This window comes from Kogia breviceps, chromosome 3 (genome assembly GCF_026419965.1).
Source record: "Kogia breviceps isolate mKogBre1 chromosome 3, mKogBre1 haplotype 1, whole genome shotgun sequence".
Classification (NCBI taxonomy): domain Eukaryota; kingdom Metazoa; phylum Chordata; class Mammalia; order Artiodactyla; family Physeteridae; genus Kogia; species Kogia breviceps.
The window spans coordinates 101,553,167-101,568,777 of record NC_081312.1 but is presented as its reverse complement, the minus strand read 5'-3'; the positions used below and the strand labels follow the sequence as shown (position 1 = coordinate 101,568,777).

At 57.0% G+C, this 15,611-nt stretch overlaps 1 protein-coding gene across 1 annotated transcript in view; it reads left to right on the top strand.

Annotated features, from left to right (window-relative positions):
• Positions 1-15,611, top strand: part of STRA6 (signaling receptor and transporter of retinol STRA6) — a 29,279-nt gene continuing 13,668 nt past the window's right edge. Inside the window, exons 1-7 of the mRNA XM_059058678.2 lie at positions 1-63; positions 6,533-6,713; positions 11,610-11,676; positions 11,980-12,065; positions 13,652-13,791; positions 14,389-14,412; positions 14,596-14,762. Of these exons, the coding sequence (XP_058914661.2) occupies positions 48-63; positions 6,533-6,713; positions 11,610-11,676; positions 11,980-12,065; positions 13,652-13,791; positions 14,389-14,412; positions 14,596-14,762 (681 nt within the window). The 5' untranslated portion in view covers positions 1-47. The remainder of the gene's footprint in view (positions 64-6,532; positions 6,714-11,609; positions 11,677-11,979; positions 12,066-13,651; positions 13,792-14,388; positions 14,413-14,595; positions 14,763-15,611) is intronic.

The window sequence follows — 15,611 nt, the reverse complement described above, 5'->3', positions numbered from 1 at the left end:
TCGGGCTTGGTGCAATTCATCAGGCAATGGCTCCCCGGGAGTGATGGATGGTGACAAATGAAGGTAGGTAGGGGGTTCCTTAGCCCATCCTGGGCCACAGCTGGGGAAACTCAGGCATTAAAGCCCTGTGCAGGCTTCTCCACTGAGGTGACTCTGAGGGCCAAGGAGATCAAGTTTCGGGCAAATGGTTTGGGGGTTGGAGAGTCTGCGCCAAAGACAAGCCACCCTGTGTGTTGTGTGGGGCCCCAGCTGGGCTGTGGGCCTGAGCTGGGGAGGTGGGGGTGGGGTGGGCTTCTCTGATGCTGGAATCACAGGCTGGAGGCCTGGGGGGCGGGAGGAGGGGCAGGGCCACAGCTGGTGGGAAGGAGGGAGCTGCCTTTCTGGGAGGAGGAGATCAAACACCTTTTAAAGCAGGTGCTGGGGACTCTGCTCAGGGCTGAGTGCTGAGACTGCACAACCAGCCTTCCCTCGGGATCCCAGCCAGAGCTGGTGCTGGCGTTCAGAGGAGGAGGCCCCAGGGGTTGGGGAGCACCTTGCCTGCCTGGAGGCACAGGACTCCCCAGGGTGACCACTAAGGAGAAGGAGGAGATACAGAAGGGAGAGGTCAAGAGAACGCCTGGTGGAAGTGGGGCTGGAGCCAAGCCTTGCGGGCAGGCCAGGTAGGATCGGGACAGGTGAGGGAGCAAGGAAAAGGCACGGCGGGGAGGGGGTACGACAGAGCACAAACAAAGGTGTAGGGTGGGAAGGGGGCAGGAATGGTAGGGTTGAGCAATTCTGAGGGATGAGGTTGGAGACCTGGAGATGGCTGTACTTGAGGGACCCTGGGGAGCTAGTACGAGCTCCAAAAGGCAGGGAGACATCAGAAGAGTTGTGTCTGAGTAGGGTCTGTTGGTGGGCAAGAGATTGATGGAGAGCCCTGTCCTGTGGTCAGCAGGGAACAAGGAGAGAGAACTCAGGGGATCTGCCCAGGAGTCGGTGTCCTCAGTGAGGAAGGAGGGCAGCACGAAGCCCCCATCTCAAGACCAGACCATGGTGGCACCACCCCAGGGAGGACGTGCTGGGAAGGGAGAATCCAGGCCTCTAATAGCTGGGGACATCTTCATGGCCTTTTGGCCAGTCCTCCTCTGAAGGCATCTTGATGTTACCAGCCTATTCTTGATTGCCTCCTCTGATGGGGGGCTCACTGCTCTGTGAGACAAAGAAAGCTACCTTTGTCCTGAGCTGAAACCTGCCTCCTCTGAGTCAGTTCTAGCCGGCACTCTGGGAGCAGAAGAACACACTGCTTCCCTGGAACAGTTGGCTACCCTCCTTCTCCTCACCAGTGTCCACACTCATACCAGAGCAGTCTGGCTTACTTCCCTCATGGTATGATGATGTTATTGGTGAGGCGGGCAGGAGAATTCTAAGAAAGGCATGTCTTAGATGCTTCTGATGCTCTCACATGGCAAGGGAGGTAGGAGGTAGAGAGCCATCCACACTTTGCTGTCGTGGGCTTAGCAGCCAACAGCGCTGCCTTCCGGCCACTGAATGGGGTCAGGCTGGGTCTGGAGCCAGGGTTAGGAGCCTGTGTGTGCCAGGGGCAGTTCGATATGTGTGTTTGTGAGTGTGCTGTGTAGATGGGGGAAGACCCAGAGCTCACTGGTCCACATGGGGTTGAATCCGCCTTGGCTATTTATCCATGGGTTCATGGTGGGCTGGGCGGCACAGGCAGGCACATGGGCCATCCCCCACTCCTGGACTGAGGCAACCCTTGGCCATTCTCTGCTGTGCTGCTGGGGATTGGGGTGTTGCTGAGGCTCTGGGTGTTACTGAGGTTTGGGTGCTGTAGAACTTTTGGGGGGTGCAGTTGGACTCAGAGAGCCAAAAGCTGGGATGGGAGGGTGGTGAGCAATGAGGGGTCTCTGGGCCTTTTGCAACTGCTTACCATGGTTTTGACCATCTTGCCCCTACCAGTGCTTGATTTGCCAGAGTTTGAGGGTCCTTGGAATGTGGGCTGAGGTTCTTAGGTGTTTTAGAGGTTCTGGTGCGTTACTGAAGTTCTGTGGGCTCATGGCCGGCGATACTTAAGTTCTGGGAGTTCTTGTGGTGTTACTAAAATTCTGGGGGTATTGCTGAGATTCTGGAGGTGCTCTGGAGGGTCTGAGAGTCCTTGGGGGTGTTTCTGAGGTTCTTCCTCACTCCTTCAGGCCCACTGTCAGCTCCTTTTAAGCTTAGCCCTTTACCCTTTGAGGATTTTGATAACCACAGGCTGCTGAAGGCACACACGTGGGTCTCTGTTCCTGGATGCCAAAATTCCTCAGATTTAATCAACTTGAACAAAAACATGGGGAGGAAGGAAGCCCTGTCCCGAGGGCTTCGTGGTCCAACTCCAGCCCAAGGGGAGCTCCGTGCCAGGCCCAGATGGCAGATGGCCTTCGTCTGCTCAGAGCCCAGAGGCTTTTTGTGACCCCCATCTCAGAGTGAGTGGGACTTAGCCGCCCCCCAATCTGTGCTAAGCTAGGAACATTGCTGGCCTGGGCTGCTCCCTGGGTGTTGGTGTCAGCCTCATGTGAATGTGCCCGTGTGGGCTCACAAGGGCACAGCCAGGCAGCCCTGAGCCCTGCCCTGCTCTCTCCTTGCCTCTCAGACTCCCTTTGCAACTCTTGTATGACACTTACACCTCATTCTTGCTGCTATTGCTGACCCTGTCTGACCTCAGGGCCCTGCTCCAGGCCCCCTCCTCCAGGAAGCCTTCAAGACTGCTCAGTCCATCTCCTTATTCTTTCTCCTTTCTTCTCCCTTCTCCGAGTTTTTACTGTCTGTCTTCCAGGTAACTCCACCGGCCAGCTCCTCCTCTCCTGCAGGTCTCTGACTTTTTTGGATACGAGTCCCTCCTATAAAGGGTAGGCCCAACTCCAGAGGGTAGGCCCTGCACTCTGCTGCCAGGCCTTTGGAGAAATTTTTCAGGAGCATATCATTACCATCTTTCTCCTCTCAATACTTTTCCTTGCCAGCTTGCAGTCTGGCCAGGTGGCATCCTTCCTAACACGTCAGAGGTAACCTTCCATTTCACAGATGTGAGCTCTCCTAGCTTCAATCTGAGGAGGTACTTTGGGCTCAAGGAGTGGGGTCCCCTTCCCAGCCTGAGCTATGCAGCCACGTAGTAGCCATGGATCTTTGACCCGCCTGCCTCCCTGCCCCCATCAGAGCGTATAGGGGAGCTGGGGGCCAGGAGGGTGGGTGGAAGACAATGGGGGACGCCTGGGCAGTCACAGCTGCTCTCTGTGGCTTTGACCTTCTTACTACAACCAGTGCCTGGTGTGCTGGCTCTACATTCCTGGGCTGTGAAGTCATTGAGGGCAGGGAGTGGGGGCCTTGCGGGAGAGGAGAGCCCACAATCAAAGAATCTCCTGGCTGGATAACCTATCCCTCCTGGGAGAGAGGCAGGGTTGAGACTCAGAGAAGCCAAGGGAATCACTCGAGGTCACACAGCCGGTCCCAGGGCTCCAATCCAGGTAGGCTGCCTCCCCAACCAGGGCATTTCTCCCTGCCATATGGAAACCCAGCTCTTTCCTTCTGGACCTGCTTCCTCCCATTTCAGCCTGGCCCTGACTAGAGGTACTGAGCAAAAGACTGCCCTCTGTCCGCTGTGCTTGTACCTGGGGAGAGAGATGAAGCTCACACTTTCTCACCTCTGCTTAGGGCCTCCTTGAAGGTGGCCTCTGCATCTCCCCAGTAAGGAGGGAGGTGGTGCCATGGGCACTGGGCTAGCCCGGGCCGGGGGGAGGGGGCGGGGCGGCAGCGGGGGTGGCGGGAGGCGCTGTCTCCACTTGAGGTCTCTTTGGGGGCAGAGCAGGGTTTGGGTCGGGGAATAGTGCAGTGGGGAAGGGACTGTGCCTGAACTTAGCTTGGGCCCCTCCCTGCCGGCCTCGCAATAGCCCCTGAGGCTGATGGAGTCTCCTCCAGGCAGCCTGAATGTCTTTCCTCAGCTCCCATTTGGGTACCGCCCCCCTTTGTTCAGGGGTCTGCACATGACACATGTTTTGTCCCCCCCTGCCCCCCACTACACATGAGGTTCCCTGGGGCACAGGACTTTATCTATCTTGCTCGCTGCTATATTCTCAGCGTGGAGAACCTTGCCTGGCACATAATCGGCATGCAGTCAACATCTGTGGAATAAATGAGGGAATGAACAAACCAGACTGAGGAGGCAGACTCAGCCTCCTCGCAGGGTAGAAAGCAGTTTCGGACAGGGATTTATCCAGCTATGAACTTCTCTACCTTGTAGAGGGAGTGAGCTCCCCGGCACAGACTGGACTCCAACTGTTGGAGGAATCATGAGGGGGATTGAAAATCAGATAGTGAGTTGCTCCCTAAGCTATGGGTCTAAGACTCCTGAACAGTGAAGGGAATGCAGGGCTCTGGTGTTGGAGCAGAGGGCTCTGGAAACCTGGCTGGAGAAACAGCAGCCTGCACGGAACAGGCCCATGGAGGAGCGATGGTCACCAGGACAAGCAATGGCTTTGCCAAACCCAGTTTAGAAAGTCCCTGTGGCCCCAGTGCTGGGTACTGTGCATCAGGGGAAGGAGGCAGGAGGAGGAGGAGAAGAGGTAGAACTCTGCCCTCAGGAGATCATAGCCAGGTCTGATCCCTGGGATCAGATGGGCAGTGTGGGCTCCTGCATCGCATCAAACAAAGTTCAGGTTCAGCTCTGAGTCAGCAGATGCTGACATCTCTGTGGGGTGGCAAAGGGGAGGCCAGAGCCCTCTTCCTGGAAGAGGGGTCATTTGGGAAGGAGGGGGAGGAACCAAAGCCAACAGAGCCCTCCGGCCCTAATTCTGGAAGGCCTTGTGAGCCTGGCTACAGAATTTGGATGGGGAGCTTTTAGGATTTCAAGCTCTGTCCCTTCTGAGCATTCCTCATGCTGTTCCCTCTATCAGGGACACGCTTCCCTCCACTACCCACCCCACCCACCAACTCCACCCTCTGCGCAGCTGACTTTTCCCTGCCCTCAGATCTCCACTGAAAGGTTTCTTTCTTCAAGACACACACGGCACCACCCCCGCCCCGCATTCTTTCAGACCAAATTCAGTTTCCGGTGATATACATCAGGGCACTTCGTGCCTTCCCTTTGTAACCCTCAGATTTGAGGTCATTTACCTACTTGGCTGTGTCCCCCTGAACTGTAGACTCTCCCTTCCCAGGACCCCAAACAGTGCTGGCACTTAGTAGGTGTTCAATGAATTTATGTTAAAATAATAAATGGATGAACGTCCTTTTGAAAAGCTTGTTGAGTGAATGCCTTAGCTGGGTAGGGCCATGGCCCAGGCACCCTGTGGGGTATTGGAAGGGCAGGGACCCTCAAAGTTTCAGGGGGCCTGACTCCCATCTAGGGATAGGGGGCCTGAGAACTGCTCTCTGCCTTGTCTGCATCTTGCCATACCTCCACCCCTGGTTGGGGGCTAGGAGGGGGAGAGGAACTTCCATCTCCTGCCCAGGCCTTGCCTTCCATACCCTCACTCTCACCCCACACTCCAGGAGGAACAGGAGGCAGGCAGGGTCCTTGCCTACCCGTGGGTCTGGTTCGTGTTTAAAGGACTAATTTCTGCCTTGTGGGGGTGAGTTATCTCCTTGTGAAATCAAGTTGGAGAAACAAAAAGATTTTACCAGCGAGACACATGTTCCTCCAGGAGAAGGAATGGACAGGCTCCCTCCCCTCCTTCTGGCCCTGGCCCAGCAGTCTCCCTGGGTTGCTGGAATGCCTGTCTTGTCTGTAGGGCCCTGCAGATGTGTGGGAGATTTGGGGCAGGCACTGAAGGCAGGTATGTGCGTGCAGGCAGGTGCCGGCCTTCCTGGCCGCACTCCTCCCAGGCTAAGGCCGCCAATGGAGCTGGACCTCCGCCTCTGGAAGGGGGTCTTGTGAGGACCACGGTGTGTTCCCATCACTGAGGCCCAAGGGGGCCAGCGAGGGGCAGGCTGAGGCTGGGGGATGGTCTCGAGGGAGCCCGAACAAAGAGGGGGGATTGGGCTGGACCCCTGAGAGCGGAAGGGGCTGGGAGCCCAGCTGGGAGGGGCCGGCAGACTGTGCTGGGCCCGCCCACCCTTTCATCTCCCCAGCTCCTTCCTCCCTGGTCCTTCCTTGAGTGTGTGTCTGTGGGTCCATCTGGGTGGGCTTGAGGAGGGGGAAGGAAGGGGGTGCTCTCTGTGGGCAGCTTGGATTGGACAAAACTTCTTTGAAAATGGTGCTTTGAGTCAAAACCTACCGGTGGCCAGTCAGAGAGAGAGACAGACGGGTACTCCAGCAAAAGCCCAAGGACCCTGAGGGGGCACCATCCCCAAGGGATAACTACCTCCTGCAGGACCTCGTGAGACTGGGTGGGAAGGGACAGGAGCGGACAGGAGAAGCCCTTCCCCTTCTCCTGTGCCAGCCGGCCCAGACCCTCACTCCCAGGAGGGCTTTTCCCAGAGAGCTAAAAGCAAGAAAGTAACGTTTAGGATTAAAGAGAAACGTTTCTTTGTTTGGGTTTTCTTTCTTTTTTTTCCCCGCCCCAAGCCTCTTTTCACATCTGTAGTGGCTTTTTCCCTCTGGTTTGGGGGTCAGAGGAAAAGGGCCAGAGAATGTCGACCCAGGCAGCAGGAAACCAGACCTCCTCCGGGGCCACAGATGAAGAGGACTCCTACGGCAGCTGGTACATCGACGAGCCCCAGGGTGGCCAGGAGCTCGAGCCAGAAGGGTGAGTCGGAACCCCTGGCCCTGTCGGCCAGTACATGGGGTGTGGCAGAGGTTACTGGTGGGGGGCATGGGGAAGACCCTGAGCAAGGGCTGCTAAGAGGGGCTCTGCTGCTCCTTTGCTGTGTGAACCCGTGGCAAGTCAAAGCCTCTCTGGGCTTCAGTCTCCTCGCCTGTTAGGTGAGAACAGCCCTTGCACTGGTGTTAAGAAACTTGAGGTGGAGGACCTGGGCCAGGCTAGTCACCCAAAAAGCACCTGTGTGGTGTGTTTGGTTTTTTTGACTGTATTTTATTTTATTTTGGGGGGGCTGTGCCATGTGGCTTGTGGGATCTTACGTCCCTGACCAGGGATTGAACCCCGGCCCCGGCAGTGAGAGCGCTGAGTCCTAACCACTGGACCGCCAGGGAATTCCCTGTGGTGTGTTTTATAAAAAGATTCCTGGGCCCCATCCTTGCAAACTCAGATCCAGCTGGGCTGCGGTGGCTCCCTGGGTGACTCTGGCCTGTAACCAGGGTGGAGAGTCCTGGGTGAGTGGTTGAGGGAATCGGGCCCGCCTTTAAGGTGCTACTGGCCCCTGTGGTGACCATCTGGGGTGTGCTGTTAGCAAGCTTCAGGTTCTCTGGACAGGCCTGGGACAGGGGGAGGTCTGAGGAAACATGCCGCCCCAGTTGGCTTTGGCTGGTCTGAGGCTCCGTGAAGATGAGGAGGCCCTGTTCTCTTCAGCAGGAGTGCTCGTGCCAGCCCAGGGGAGGGAGGCGGCCTCAGCCCAGCCCAGTGTGGCCTGAGGACTCGACCCACAGCCGCCTCTGCCCAGATCCCTTCTATCTTCGTTTAGTCTGGGTACCCTGGCGGAGGAGCTGGGCCTCCTTGTGCCCCCCTGCTGCCAAGGACGCCTTGCCTGCGTGGGCCCCAGAGCCCAGTTCTCCCCTTGTTGTCCCTGGCCCCGGCCCCATCCCCCACCTCCCTTCTCTGTCTGAAGGTTTGGGGAACTAGAAAGGTGAGACTGGGGGTTGCCGAGCCAGTTGTGTGCACATCTGTTCTCCATCAACAACCAAAACCTGAGAAAGGAAAAATGCTCGCGTGCCTCCCCAGGGGCCAGGGCTGTGGCCTGGCCAGGCTGGGGTCACCCGGCAGGGATGGAGGCCCCACCCAGGCCTGGGGGAAGGAGATGTTGTTTGGAGGACTCGGGGTTCTGACCACCTGGAAAGCAGCCCTACTGTCAGTAAAAGTGTGCCCTCTTCCCCTTCCCTGGCTGATCTCGAAAGCCCGGGGCTCCCCACGTTCCTGCTGTGTATGTGTGAGGTGAGGGAAGCAGCAGAATGGAGAGGGGCCCAGGAGCCCCAAGAGGACACGGAATCTTCCCTGAGTTAAGGCCCTAATTTGAAGCTGTGTCCTTAGCCACTTCAGGGTCCAGGCATTGGCTGGGGCCAGGTGCCTGCAGCCTGCTCTGTGGCTCAGGTATTTAGATATGGCCTTAGAATAAAGTTGGGTGCATGGCAGGGACTAGGTAATGAGGAGTACTACCCCTAAGGTGGGTGTCATCTAGAATTTGTAGCTCCCTTCTCCCACTGCAGGTAAGAATGAAGAGCTTTGTTTGAATCTACTTACTTGGCCAAACCGAGTCGAATTTCCTGCCAAAGGTGGGAGTGGGAAGCTGGGATACCGGGCGAATCCCAAGGAGGCAGACTCGGACTAACTTCTCCCTGTGTGAGTCAGACACCCCGGCGAGGTGGTACACCAAAGCTTTGAGGAGCTCTGGACGGTGGTCCCCCCTGTGCCTCAGCGTGCCCCAGCAGGCTGGAGTCGAGGTTGTGGGCACTGGTGACAGTGTCTGGGATGGACTCAATCTCCTGGTCACATTTATCCAAGTGGCCCCGTGGCGCCAGGACCTGGTTGGAGAGGTTGGGGGTGGGGCTGAGTCTGATGGCGATGGGATGCACTGTCTGGGGTCTTCTGTGGACATAGGATTGATGTGTATAAGCCGAGCTGGCTCTTTCCTACCCCCAGAGGCTCCTCTGGTCAGGTTATGGGCCCTACTTGCCATGTGCTCATGTGTCATTCACCCATTTCATCAATACCGAGTTTCCCAGCCAGAGCCTGGGGATACAAATACATCTGTGGCAGCTGTCCAGGATGTCAGTCACCTCCCCACCACTTCAAACGGCTGCCTGGAAGGCGGAATTGGGAGGCTCCCTTCATGGCCTGCCCTCCCACCAAGAGAGGTCAACGCCAGGGTGATCTGCAGGCTCTTCTGCTGTGGGAGCAGGGAGAGGGTCAGGCAGCAGGGCTCCAGGCCCCCCGGGGACTACAGGCCCACAGACCCCCGCCCCAGACAGTCAGCCTTTCCCTCTCACCCACAGAGATGTGTTCTGCCCTCCCCTCTGGATGGGGCCCTTTGCAACCTCTCACTCAGAGCCAAACTTCTAGAAACAGTTGCCTTGCTTCTTCTCTGTCTCAGTGTCCTCACCATACTGCAGTCCGGCCTCTGTCCCTGAGTACCCATCCCCACCTCTGAATTGCCCAAGACCAAGCCTCAGCTTCCTTGGGTTCCATTTGACTCTGTCCTCACTCTTCGTCTTGGAATAAGGCCCAGAACGCTGCAGTCATCCCAGAAACTCCCCTTCTCTCTGCTCCTCCTCTACATTAAGGCATGTAAAGTCTGCCACCTAAATACCTCTGAGATACTGCCTGACATGTCTGCTCCCCCGTGACTATTTATGCTGAACCATTTGAAAATGCTGATATTCAACTGTTTTTGATAGAAAGAAATGGCAATTTCATATGGTTCAACTTTATATCTTCCTCCACGTACTCCTTGCCTCTCACATCCTGGTCACATGCGGCTGCTGAAGTCAGACTACCTCAGTTCGAATTCTGGCTCTGGTGCTTTACTAGCTGTGTGATTTGGGCAAGATACCTAGCCTCTCTGAGCCTTGTTCTCCTTATCTACGCAAGGGGGATACTAATAGCACCCACCTCTTAGGTAATTAACTGAGTTAATACATAGAAAGTGCCTGGCACTTACTCAATACTTAGTAAATACTAGTTACTGTTGTTGTTATTCAAATCTAGCCACAGAAATCTCCTAAAATCCAGAACACTGTCCTGCTCAAATGCCCTCAGTGGCTCCCTAGTGCCTCCCGTGCCTGCTATTACCGGCCCTCTGCTCTGTAATCAAGCTGAAAACCTTGCCTGGCCCCAGCCACACTGTCTACTGCCTGCCACTCTTTCCTCTACATGGAGCTCCCTGGCCCCTTCTTTGCCTAAAGAGATGCTACCATCTTTCAAACTCAAATACCACCCCCTCTGAGGCCTTGCCCCAAATTTCTCTCCCTTTTCTTCATCCTTTAGCATCTGCTTGTACCCCCTCAAGGATCAAGCTCCCACCCTCCCTGACATAGCCTTCTCTGTGTCTGTGCCATCCTGCCTGTCCCACGGCACAAAACATGGGTCCACGAGCTGTCAGCCAAATTTCTGTTGCTCAGACCTCAAACATTTGAGGGTCCATGAGCCTCAGCCAAACTGAGTTAAGTAAAGGGTAGATGGGGGGCCCTGGGCGGTACAGAAAGGACCAGAGATGCCCCCAGACAGGGCCCTGGAGGGGGTCCATGGAGGTGAGGGTGGCTCCTGGTCTGGGGGGAGTGGGAAATGGTCAGGCTGCTCCAGGGACAGTTTGCGGAGCCCCTGCCCTGGCTGGGCCTGGTGGGGGGGCGCAGGATTGAGTAAGACTTTGTCAGGTGACGAGATGCAGGCTGAGAGGGCCTGGAGTGGTGGTTCTGAACTCTTGGGGCTGGTGAGGGGCCCTGCCTCACCCAAAACCCACTCCACATACTGGAGTACAATGCCTCAGAGTTGCAAGTGGGGAGTGTGAGGCCTGAGCTCAGACAGCAGGAACCTGATCCCCTACATGACACCTACTCTGCTGCTTTGGGAAGAGGCTGGCTCTACCCTGGCCAAGAAATTGCACAAAACACACTTCTTCTGTCCCTTCACCCCAAGGACAAGCCCATGTGACTGGGTTCTTTCCTGCTTCTCACTCTCTGGGATTTCCAAGCTCAGGGAGGTAGGGCTGTTCCAGAGTACTCAGGCTCACCCTTGGGATCCCTCTTTTCCACACAGCAGGAAGGAGCCCAGCTGGGTGGGTGAGCCCTGCCTGCGGCAGGGAGGGCCCAGCTGCAGGGCTTCCTCTGATTCCTCACCCACCAGAACTTGGTGGCCTTGCCCACACTGCTTACCTCCTTCTGGTGCTCCCAGGCTCCAACTGGGCAAACTCAGAGGTCTACCCCTCCCCCAGGAACCCAGTCCTATCAGCTCTCCCAGGTTCACATCCAGCCCTGAGCTCAGGACTCCTACCTGATACCTTTCTCTACCACGTGACTCAGCCCTTAATAGAACAGGTAAAGAAGAGACATAAATCCTGGAAGACCAAGGTAGATCATTCCAGTCAGAGACACAGACCAAACTTGGATTCCAGTGAGTGAAGGGCAAATCAGAGGACCAATTGCTGATTGCCGGACCCAGGCAGTGTGTTCAGCCACAGTTTTGAGGAGAGATCTGAGGCCTGGAGCAGTCAGGGAGGCTTCCTGGAGGAGGGAGGAATGAAGTGGGCCTTGATGGATAGAAAGGCCAAGCTGGCCCATTCTGTTTCTCCCATGTCTTCCCCTGGGAGCCCCCTGTCTCCTTCAGCCCTGTAACCTCAGAGCTGGGCATGGGACCGGTACACTGCAGGGTCATGAGAGGCCCAGAACGGCCCTGAGAAGTTGAACTGTCTAGGAGAGATCAGAGGGTCAAGGGAGGTGGTGGGTGGAGCCCCAGTATAGACAGCATGGAACCCCAGACTGGGCTGCACACCTGGGGTTTCCCTACCTTGGCCTGACCCAGCCTTCACTCGCTCTGCAGGCTGGTGCCCTCCTGCCACCCCAGCGTGCCACCTGGCCTCTACCACGCCTGCCTGGTTGTGCTGTCGGTGAGTCCCAGTTGGCTTGCCGCCTACCGCCAGCCTGAACAGGGGCATGTGTGTTCTTTGCTGGCGCTGGTGAAGGGATACTTGGGGAGCCCAAATATGGGAGTGGGTACCGGGAGTTCTCCCAGGGTGGGGACCCAAACCAGGATGCAGACCAACCTTTCAAAGTTCTGTCACCTCCTAGCCACTCCCCAGTTGCTGCAGGAGTGTGCATTGTGGGGTAGGGGGTCCTGGGATCAAGTGCTCTGACTCAGCCCCTCAGGGAAGGCCTGGGCACCCGAGCCGTCCTCTGTGCTCTCCTTTCAGATCCTCGTGTTGCTGCTGCTGGCCATGCTGGTGAAGCGCCGCCAGCTCTGGCCCCACTGTGGGCACGGCAGGCCTGGGCTCCCCAGGTTGGTGCCTTGGCCTGGGCACCCCCCATCAGGGGGCCCAGCTGACAGGGCCACTCTGGGAGGGTGGTGGCTTGTTAGGTACCTAGAAGCCATCTCTGGCCTCTGGGACACCCCAAACTCTCTCAGTCTGGGGGCTCTCCCCATCCCCACCCAGATCTCCAGGCTTAGTTGGGACCCCCTGAGGGAAGGGGAGAGACCCACTCAGGTGCACCCACTCCTGTTCCAGACCCCAGGGAGACCGAGCCCAAGAGGGCCCAGCCCTAGGACATACCCCCTCAGGCAGCCCATAGTCTCAACAGACCATGGTCACTCCACGCCGTCTTTTTTTTTTTTTTTTTTTTAATATTTTGGCTGCATTGGGTCTTCGTTGCTGTGCGCAGGCTTTCTCTAGTTGCAGTGAGCGGGGGCTACTCTTCATTGCGGAGCACGGGCTTCTCGTTGTCGTGGCGTCTCTTGCTGTGGAGCATGGGCTCTAGGCGCATGGGCTTCAGTAGTTGTGGCTCGCGGGCTCTAGAGCGCAAGCTCAGTAGTTGTGGCACACGGGCTTAGTTGCTCGGCGGCTTGTGGGATCTTCCTGGACCAGGGATCGAACCTGTGTCCCCTGCGTTGGCAGGCAGATTCTTAACCACTGTGCCACCAGAGAAGCCCCACTCCATGCCATCTTGACCCTCATTTCCCTGAGGGTGTTACCTGGACCCTGATGCTTCAAGGCAGATTTATGAGGGATTGCCCTCCAGTCCCTCTGGCTGAAATTTTCTCCCCTTGTCTCCTTCAGCCCTGCAACCCCAGAGCCTGGGACGGGGATGACCCTGAGGAGACAGGACTGGGCAGCCTTGTGTGGGAGAGACCAAAGGCCTGGGGGAGGTGGTGGGTGGAGCACCAGTGTAGACAGCCTTGCACCCCAGGCCTGGGCTGCACGCTGAGGTGGGGCCTGCCATGTTGGTTTTGTGAGGAACTAGCCTGGGGTTTCTGCCACACTGGCTGGCCCAGGAAAGAGCGTGCCCTGCCCGGGGGAGGGCCTGGGGGAGACCGAAGCAGGATGGACCCCTCAGGGCATGAAGGCAAGCTGGAGCACAGAAGCAGAGGGTCTGAGTGGCTTGCCCTGAGCCCAGAGGGGTGATGCCTGGGACAGCCATGCCCGCTATCTGCCCTCTGCCTCAGGGCCACTCCCAGGCTAGGGTGGTGGCTGTTGCATAAGGATGTTGTGACTCTCCAGCTCTCTGAAGGTCAGCCAGCCCAGACAGACGGATTAGTGTGGAGGCGGCTGTTTCCTGAAGCTTCCAGGGTGGGCGGGTGGGGGTGGTGGGCGGGCGGGGGAGTAGCGCTCAGGCTTGTTCCTTCTGTGTCTGCCTGTTGCAGGGGGTGGGGCAGGGGATGTTCCTGAGTCACTTTGCCACAGGGCCCAGATCTGGTTACATAGGAGGCACTACACAGACATCTGTGTAATGAATACACGAAGGGACCTCAGTTTCCCCATCTGGAAAGTGGAACTGACTCCACCTCCCCGGTTTATGGAACTCAGGTGTGGCAATGGGCGTGCAGGGCCTGAGCGACTCTCCCCTGTCCCGCCCCTGCCTCTGCACCAGCCCTGTGGATTTCTTAGCTGGGGACAGGCCCTGGACCGTGCCTGCTGCCGTCTTCATGGTCCTCTTCAGCTCCCTGTGTTTGCTGCTCCCCACTGAGGACCCACTGCCTTTCCTGACCCTCGCCTTACCACCCGGTCAAGGTAGCCAGCACAGCTGAGGCCCTGGGCTGGGTTGATGGGAGGGGGCAGGTGGGAATCCCAAGCACTGGGGCTCCTCATTCCAGTCCTGAGCCGTAGGCCAGGAGACGCTGTCCCATTACCCTCCCCAACTGTCCCACCACAGTGCCTGAAACCTCTATTGCTCTGTCCTTGGGTCAATACTGCCCTCTCTGCTCTTGTGCAGACCCCACCCTTGGGAGGGAGGGAGCACAGGCTGAGTCCCCCCAGACAGCCCAGTCCTGTGTGAGCATGAAGAAGGGTGGGGAGGGGTACGGGGAGGGGTCTTGGAGACTTGAGCTGGGCCCAAGGATGTGATGGGAAAAAGGACAGCTGCCATCCAGAGGCGCCACCGCCCTGCAACATGACCTCCTTAGATCATCCGATCCTCACAGCAACTCCACAAAATGCAGATATTCGCCCCATTTTACAGTGGCAGATGCTGAGGGTCAGAGAAGGGAATAGCAATAAAATAGTAGCCTAATTTATTGAGCACTAACTCAGGCACTGTGCTAAAGCACTGTACACATACCTTCTCATTTTATCTTTGCTAATGTACTATATATTATTTCCATTTTACAGACGGGGAAACTGAGACTCCAAGAGGTAACTTGCCCAAGATCACAGAGCTGATACTAGTCAGAGCCTGGATTTGCATGCAGGGCTCTTGCCCACGGAATCAGCTGAGGGGCTGGGAAGATGGAGACAGGAGAGAAGCTTGGGTGGGTTGGACCCAGGCCCCACATCTGCCCCTCCATCCTGTGTCTCTCTGCCTGTCTTGCCTTCCAGGGCCGTGGAAGATACTGGCTCTGCTCTATTACCCTGCCCTCTACTATCCCCTGGCTGTCTGTGCCACGGTCAGGCATGGAGCCGCACACCTGCTCGGCAGCGTGCTGTCCTGGGCTCATCTGGGGGTCCAGGTCTGGCAAAGGGCAGAGTGTCCGGTGTCACCCAAGGTAACCACTGACTCACGACGGCCTGGGGCGGCGGGGCGTGGAAGAGCTGCTTAAACCAGTGTGGCTCCTTTCCTTTCTGTCCTGCTTCCCTGTTGCACAGGATTCCACGCCTTTACACACATGCTCATTCCAAGCTCTGCCCCTCTGTGGGAGAGGGTGGGGACCAAGCAGCGGGGCCTGCCCTCAGGAGCTTCCAGTCTGGGAGGGGGAAGGAGGGGGGAAGGGGCAGAGAAGGAGGGAGAGGAAGCCTGAAATCCCCCCATTATTGATCTCCCAGACTTCCCTTGGCCAGACTGGAGTGGGAGTGAAGAGAGCTGGAGGATGCAAGTGCTGAGCTGGGGGATGGTCTCAGAGGGCTAAAAAGAGAATTCCAGAACCTCAGGACCTGGTTCACTGAAGCTGGCTGGGGTGTGAAGCTGACCAGTCCAGAGCCCAAAGGGTGGGGGTGTGGCTTCCAGAGTCAGACAACCCAGATTTGAATCCAGCTTTATCCCTTCCTTCCTTTGTTCATTCCACAAACATACCTGAGCATATACTCTGCACCAGGGAGATTTCCAGGCACTGGAATACAGCTGCGAACAAGACAGATGAAGTCCCTGACATCCCAAGAGCTGCCATTCCAGAAGGGGACACACAGTCACACAAACAAACAAATATACGAAATGATACCAGGTGGTGCTAGGTGTTTTGAGGACACCTTAGCACATTTCTGAGACCCAGGTTCCCCCCTACCCTGCTCTGCCGCCATAAATGAAGTTGATAACACAAATCCCTCAGGGTAGAGTTGAAGATTAGGTGGTTTCCGTGAGAGCAGGGACTTCATTGGTCTTTTTCACCAGCCAGGACCTG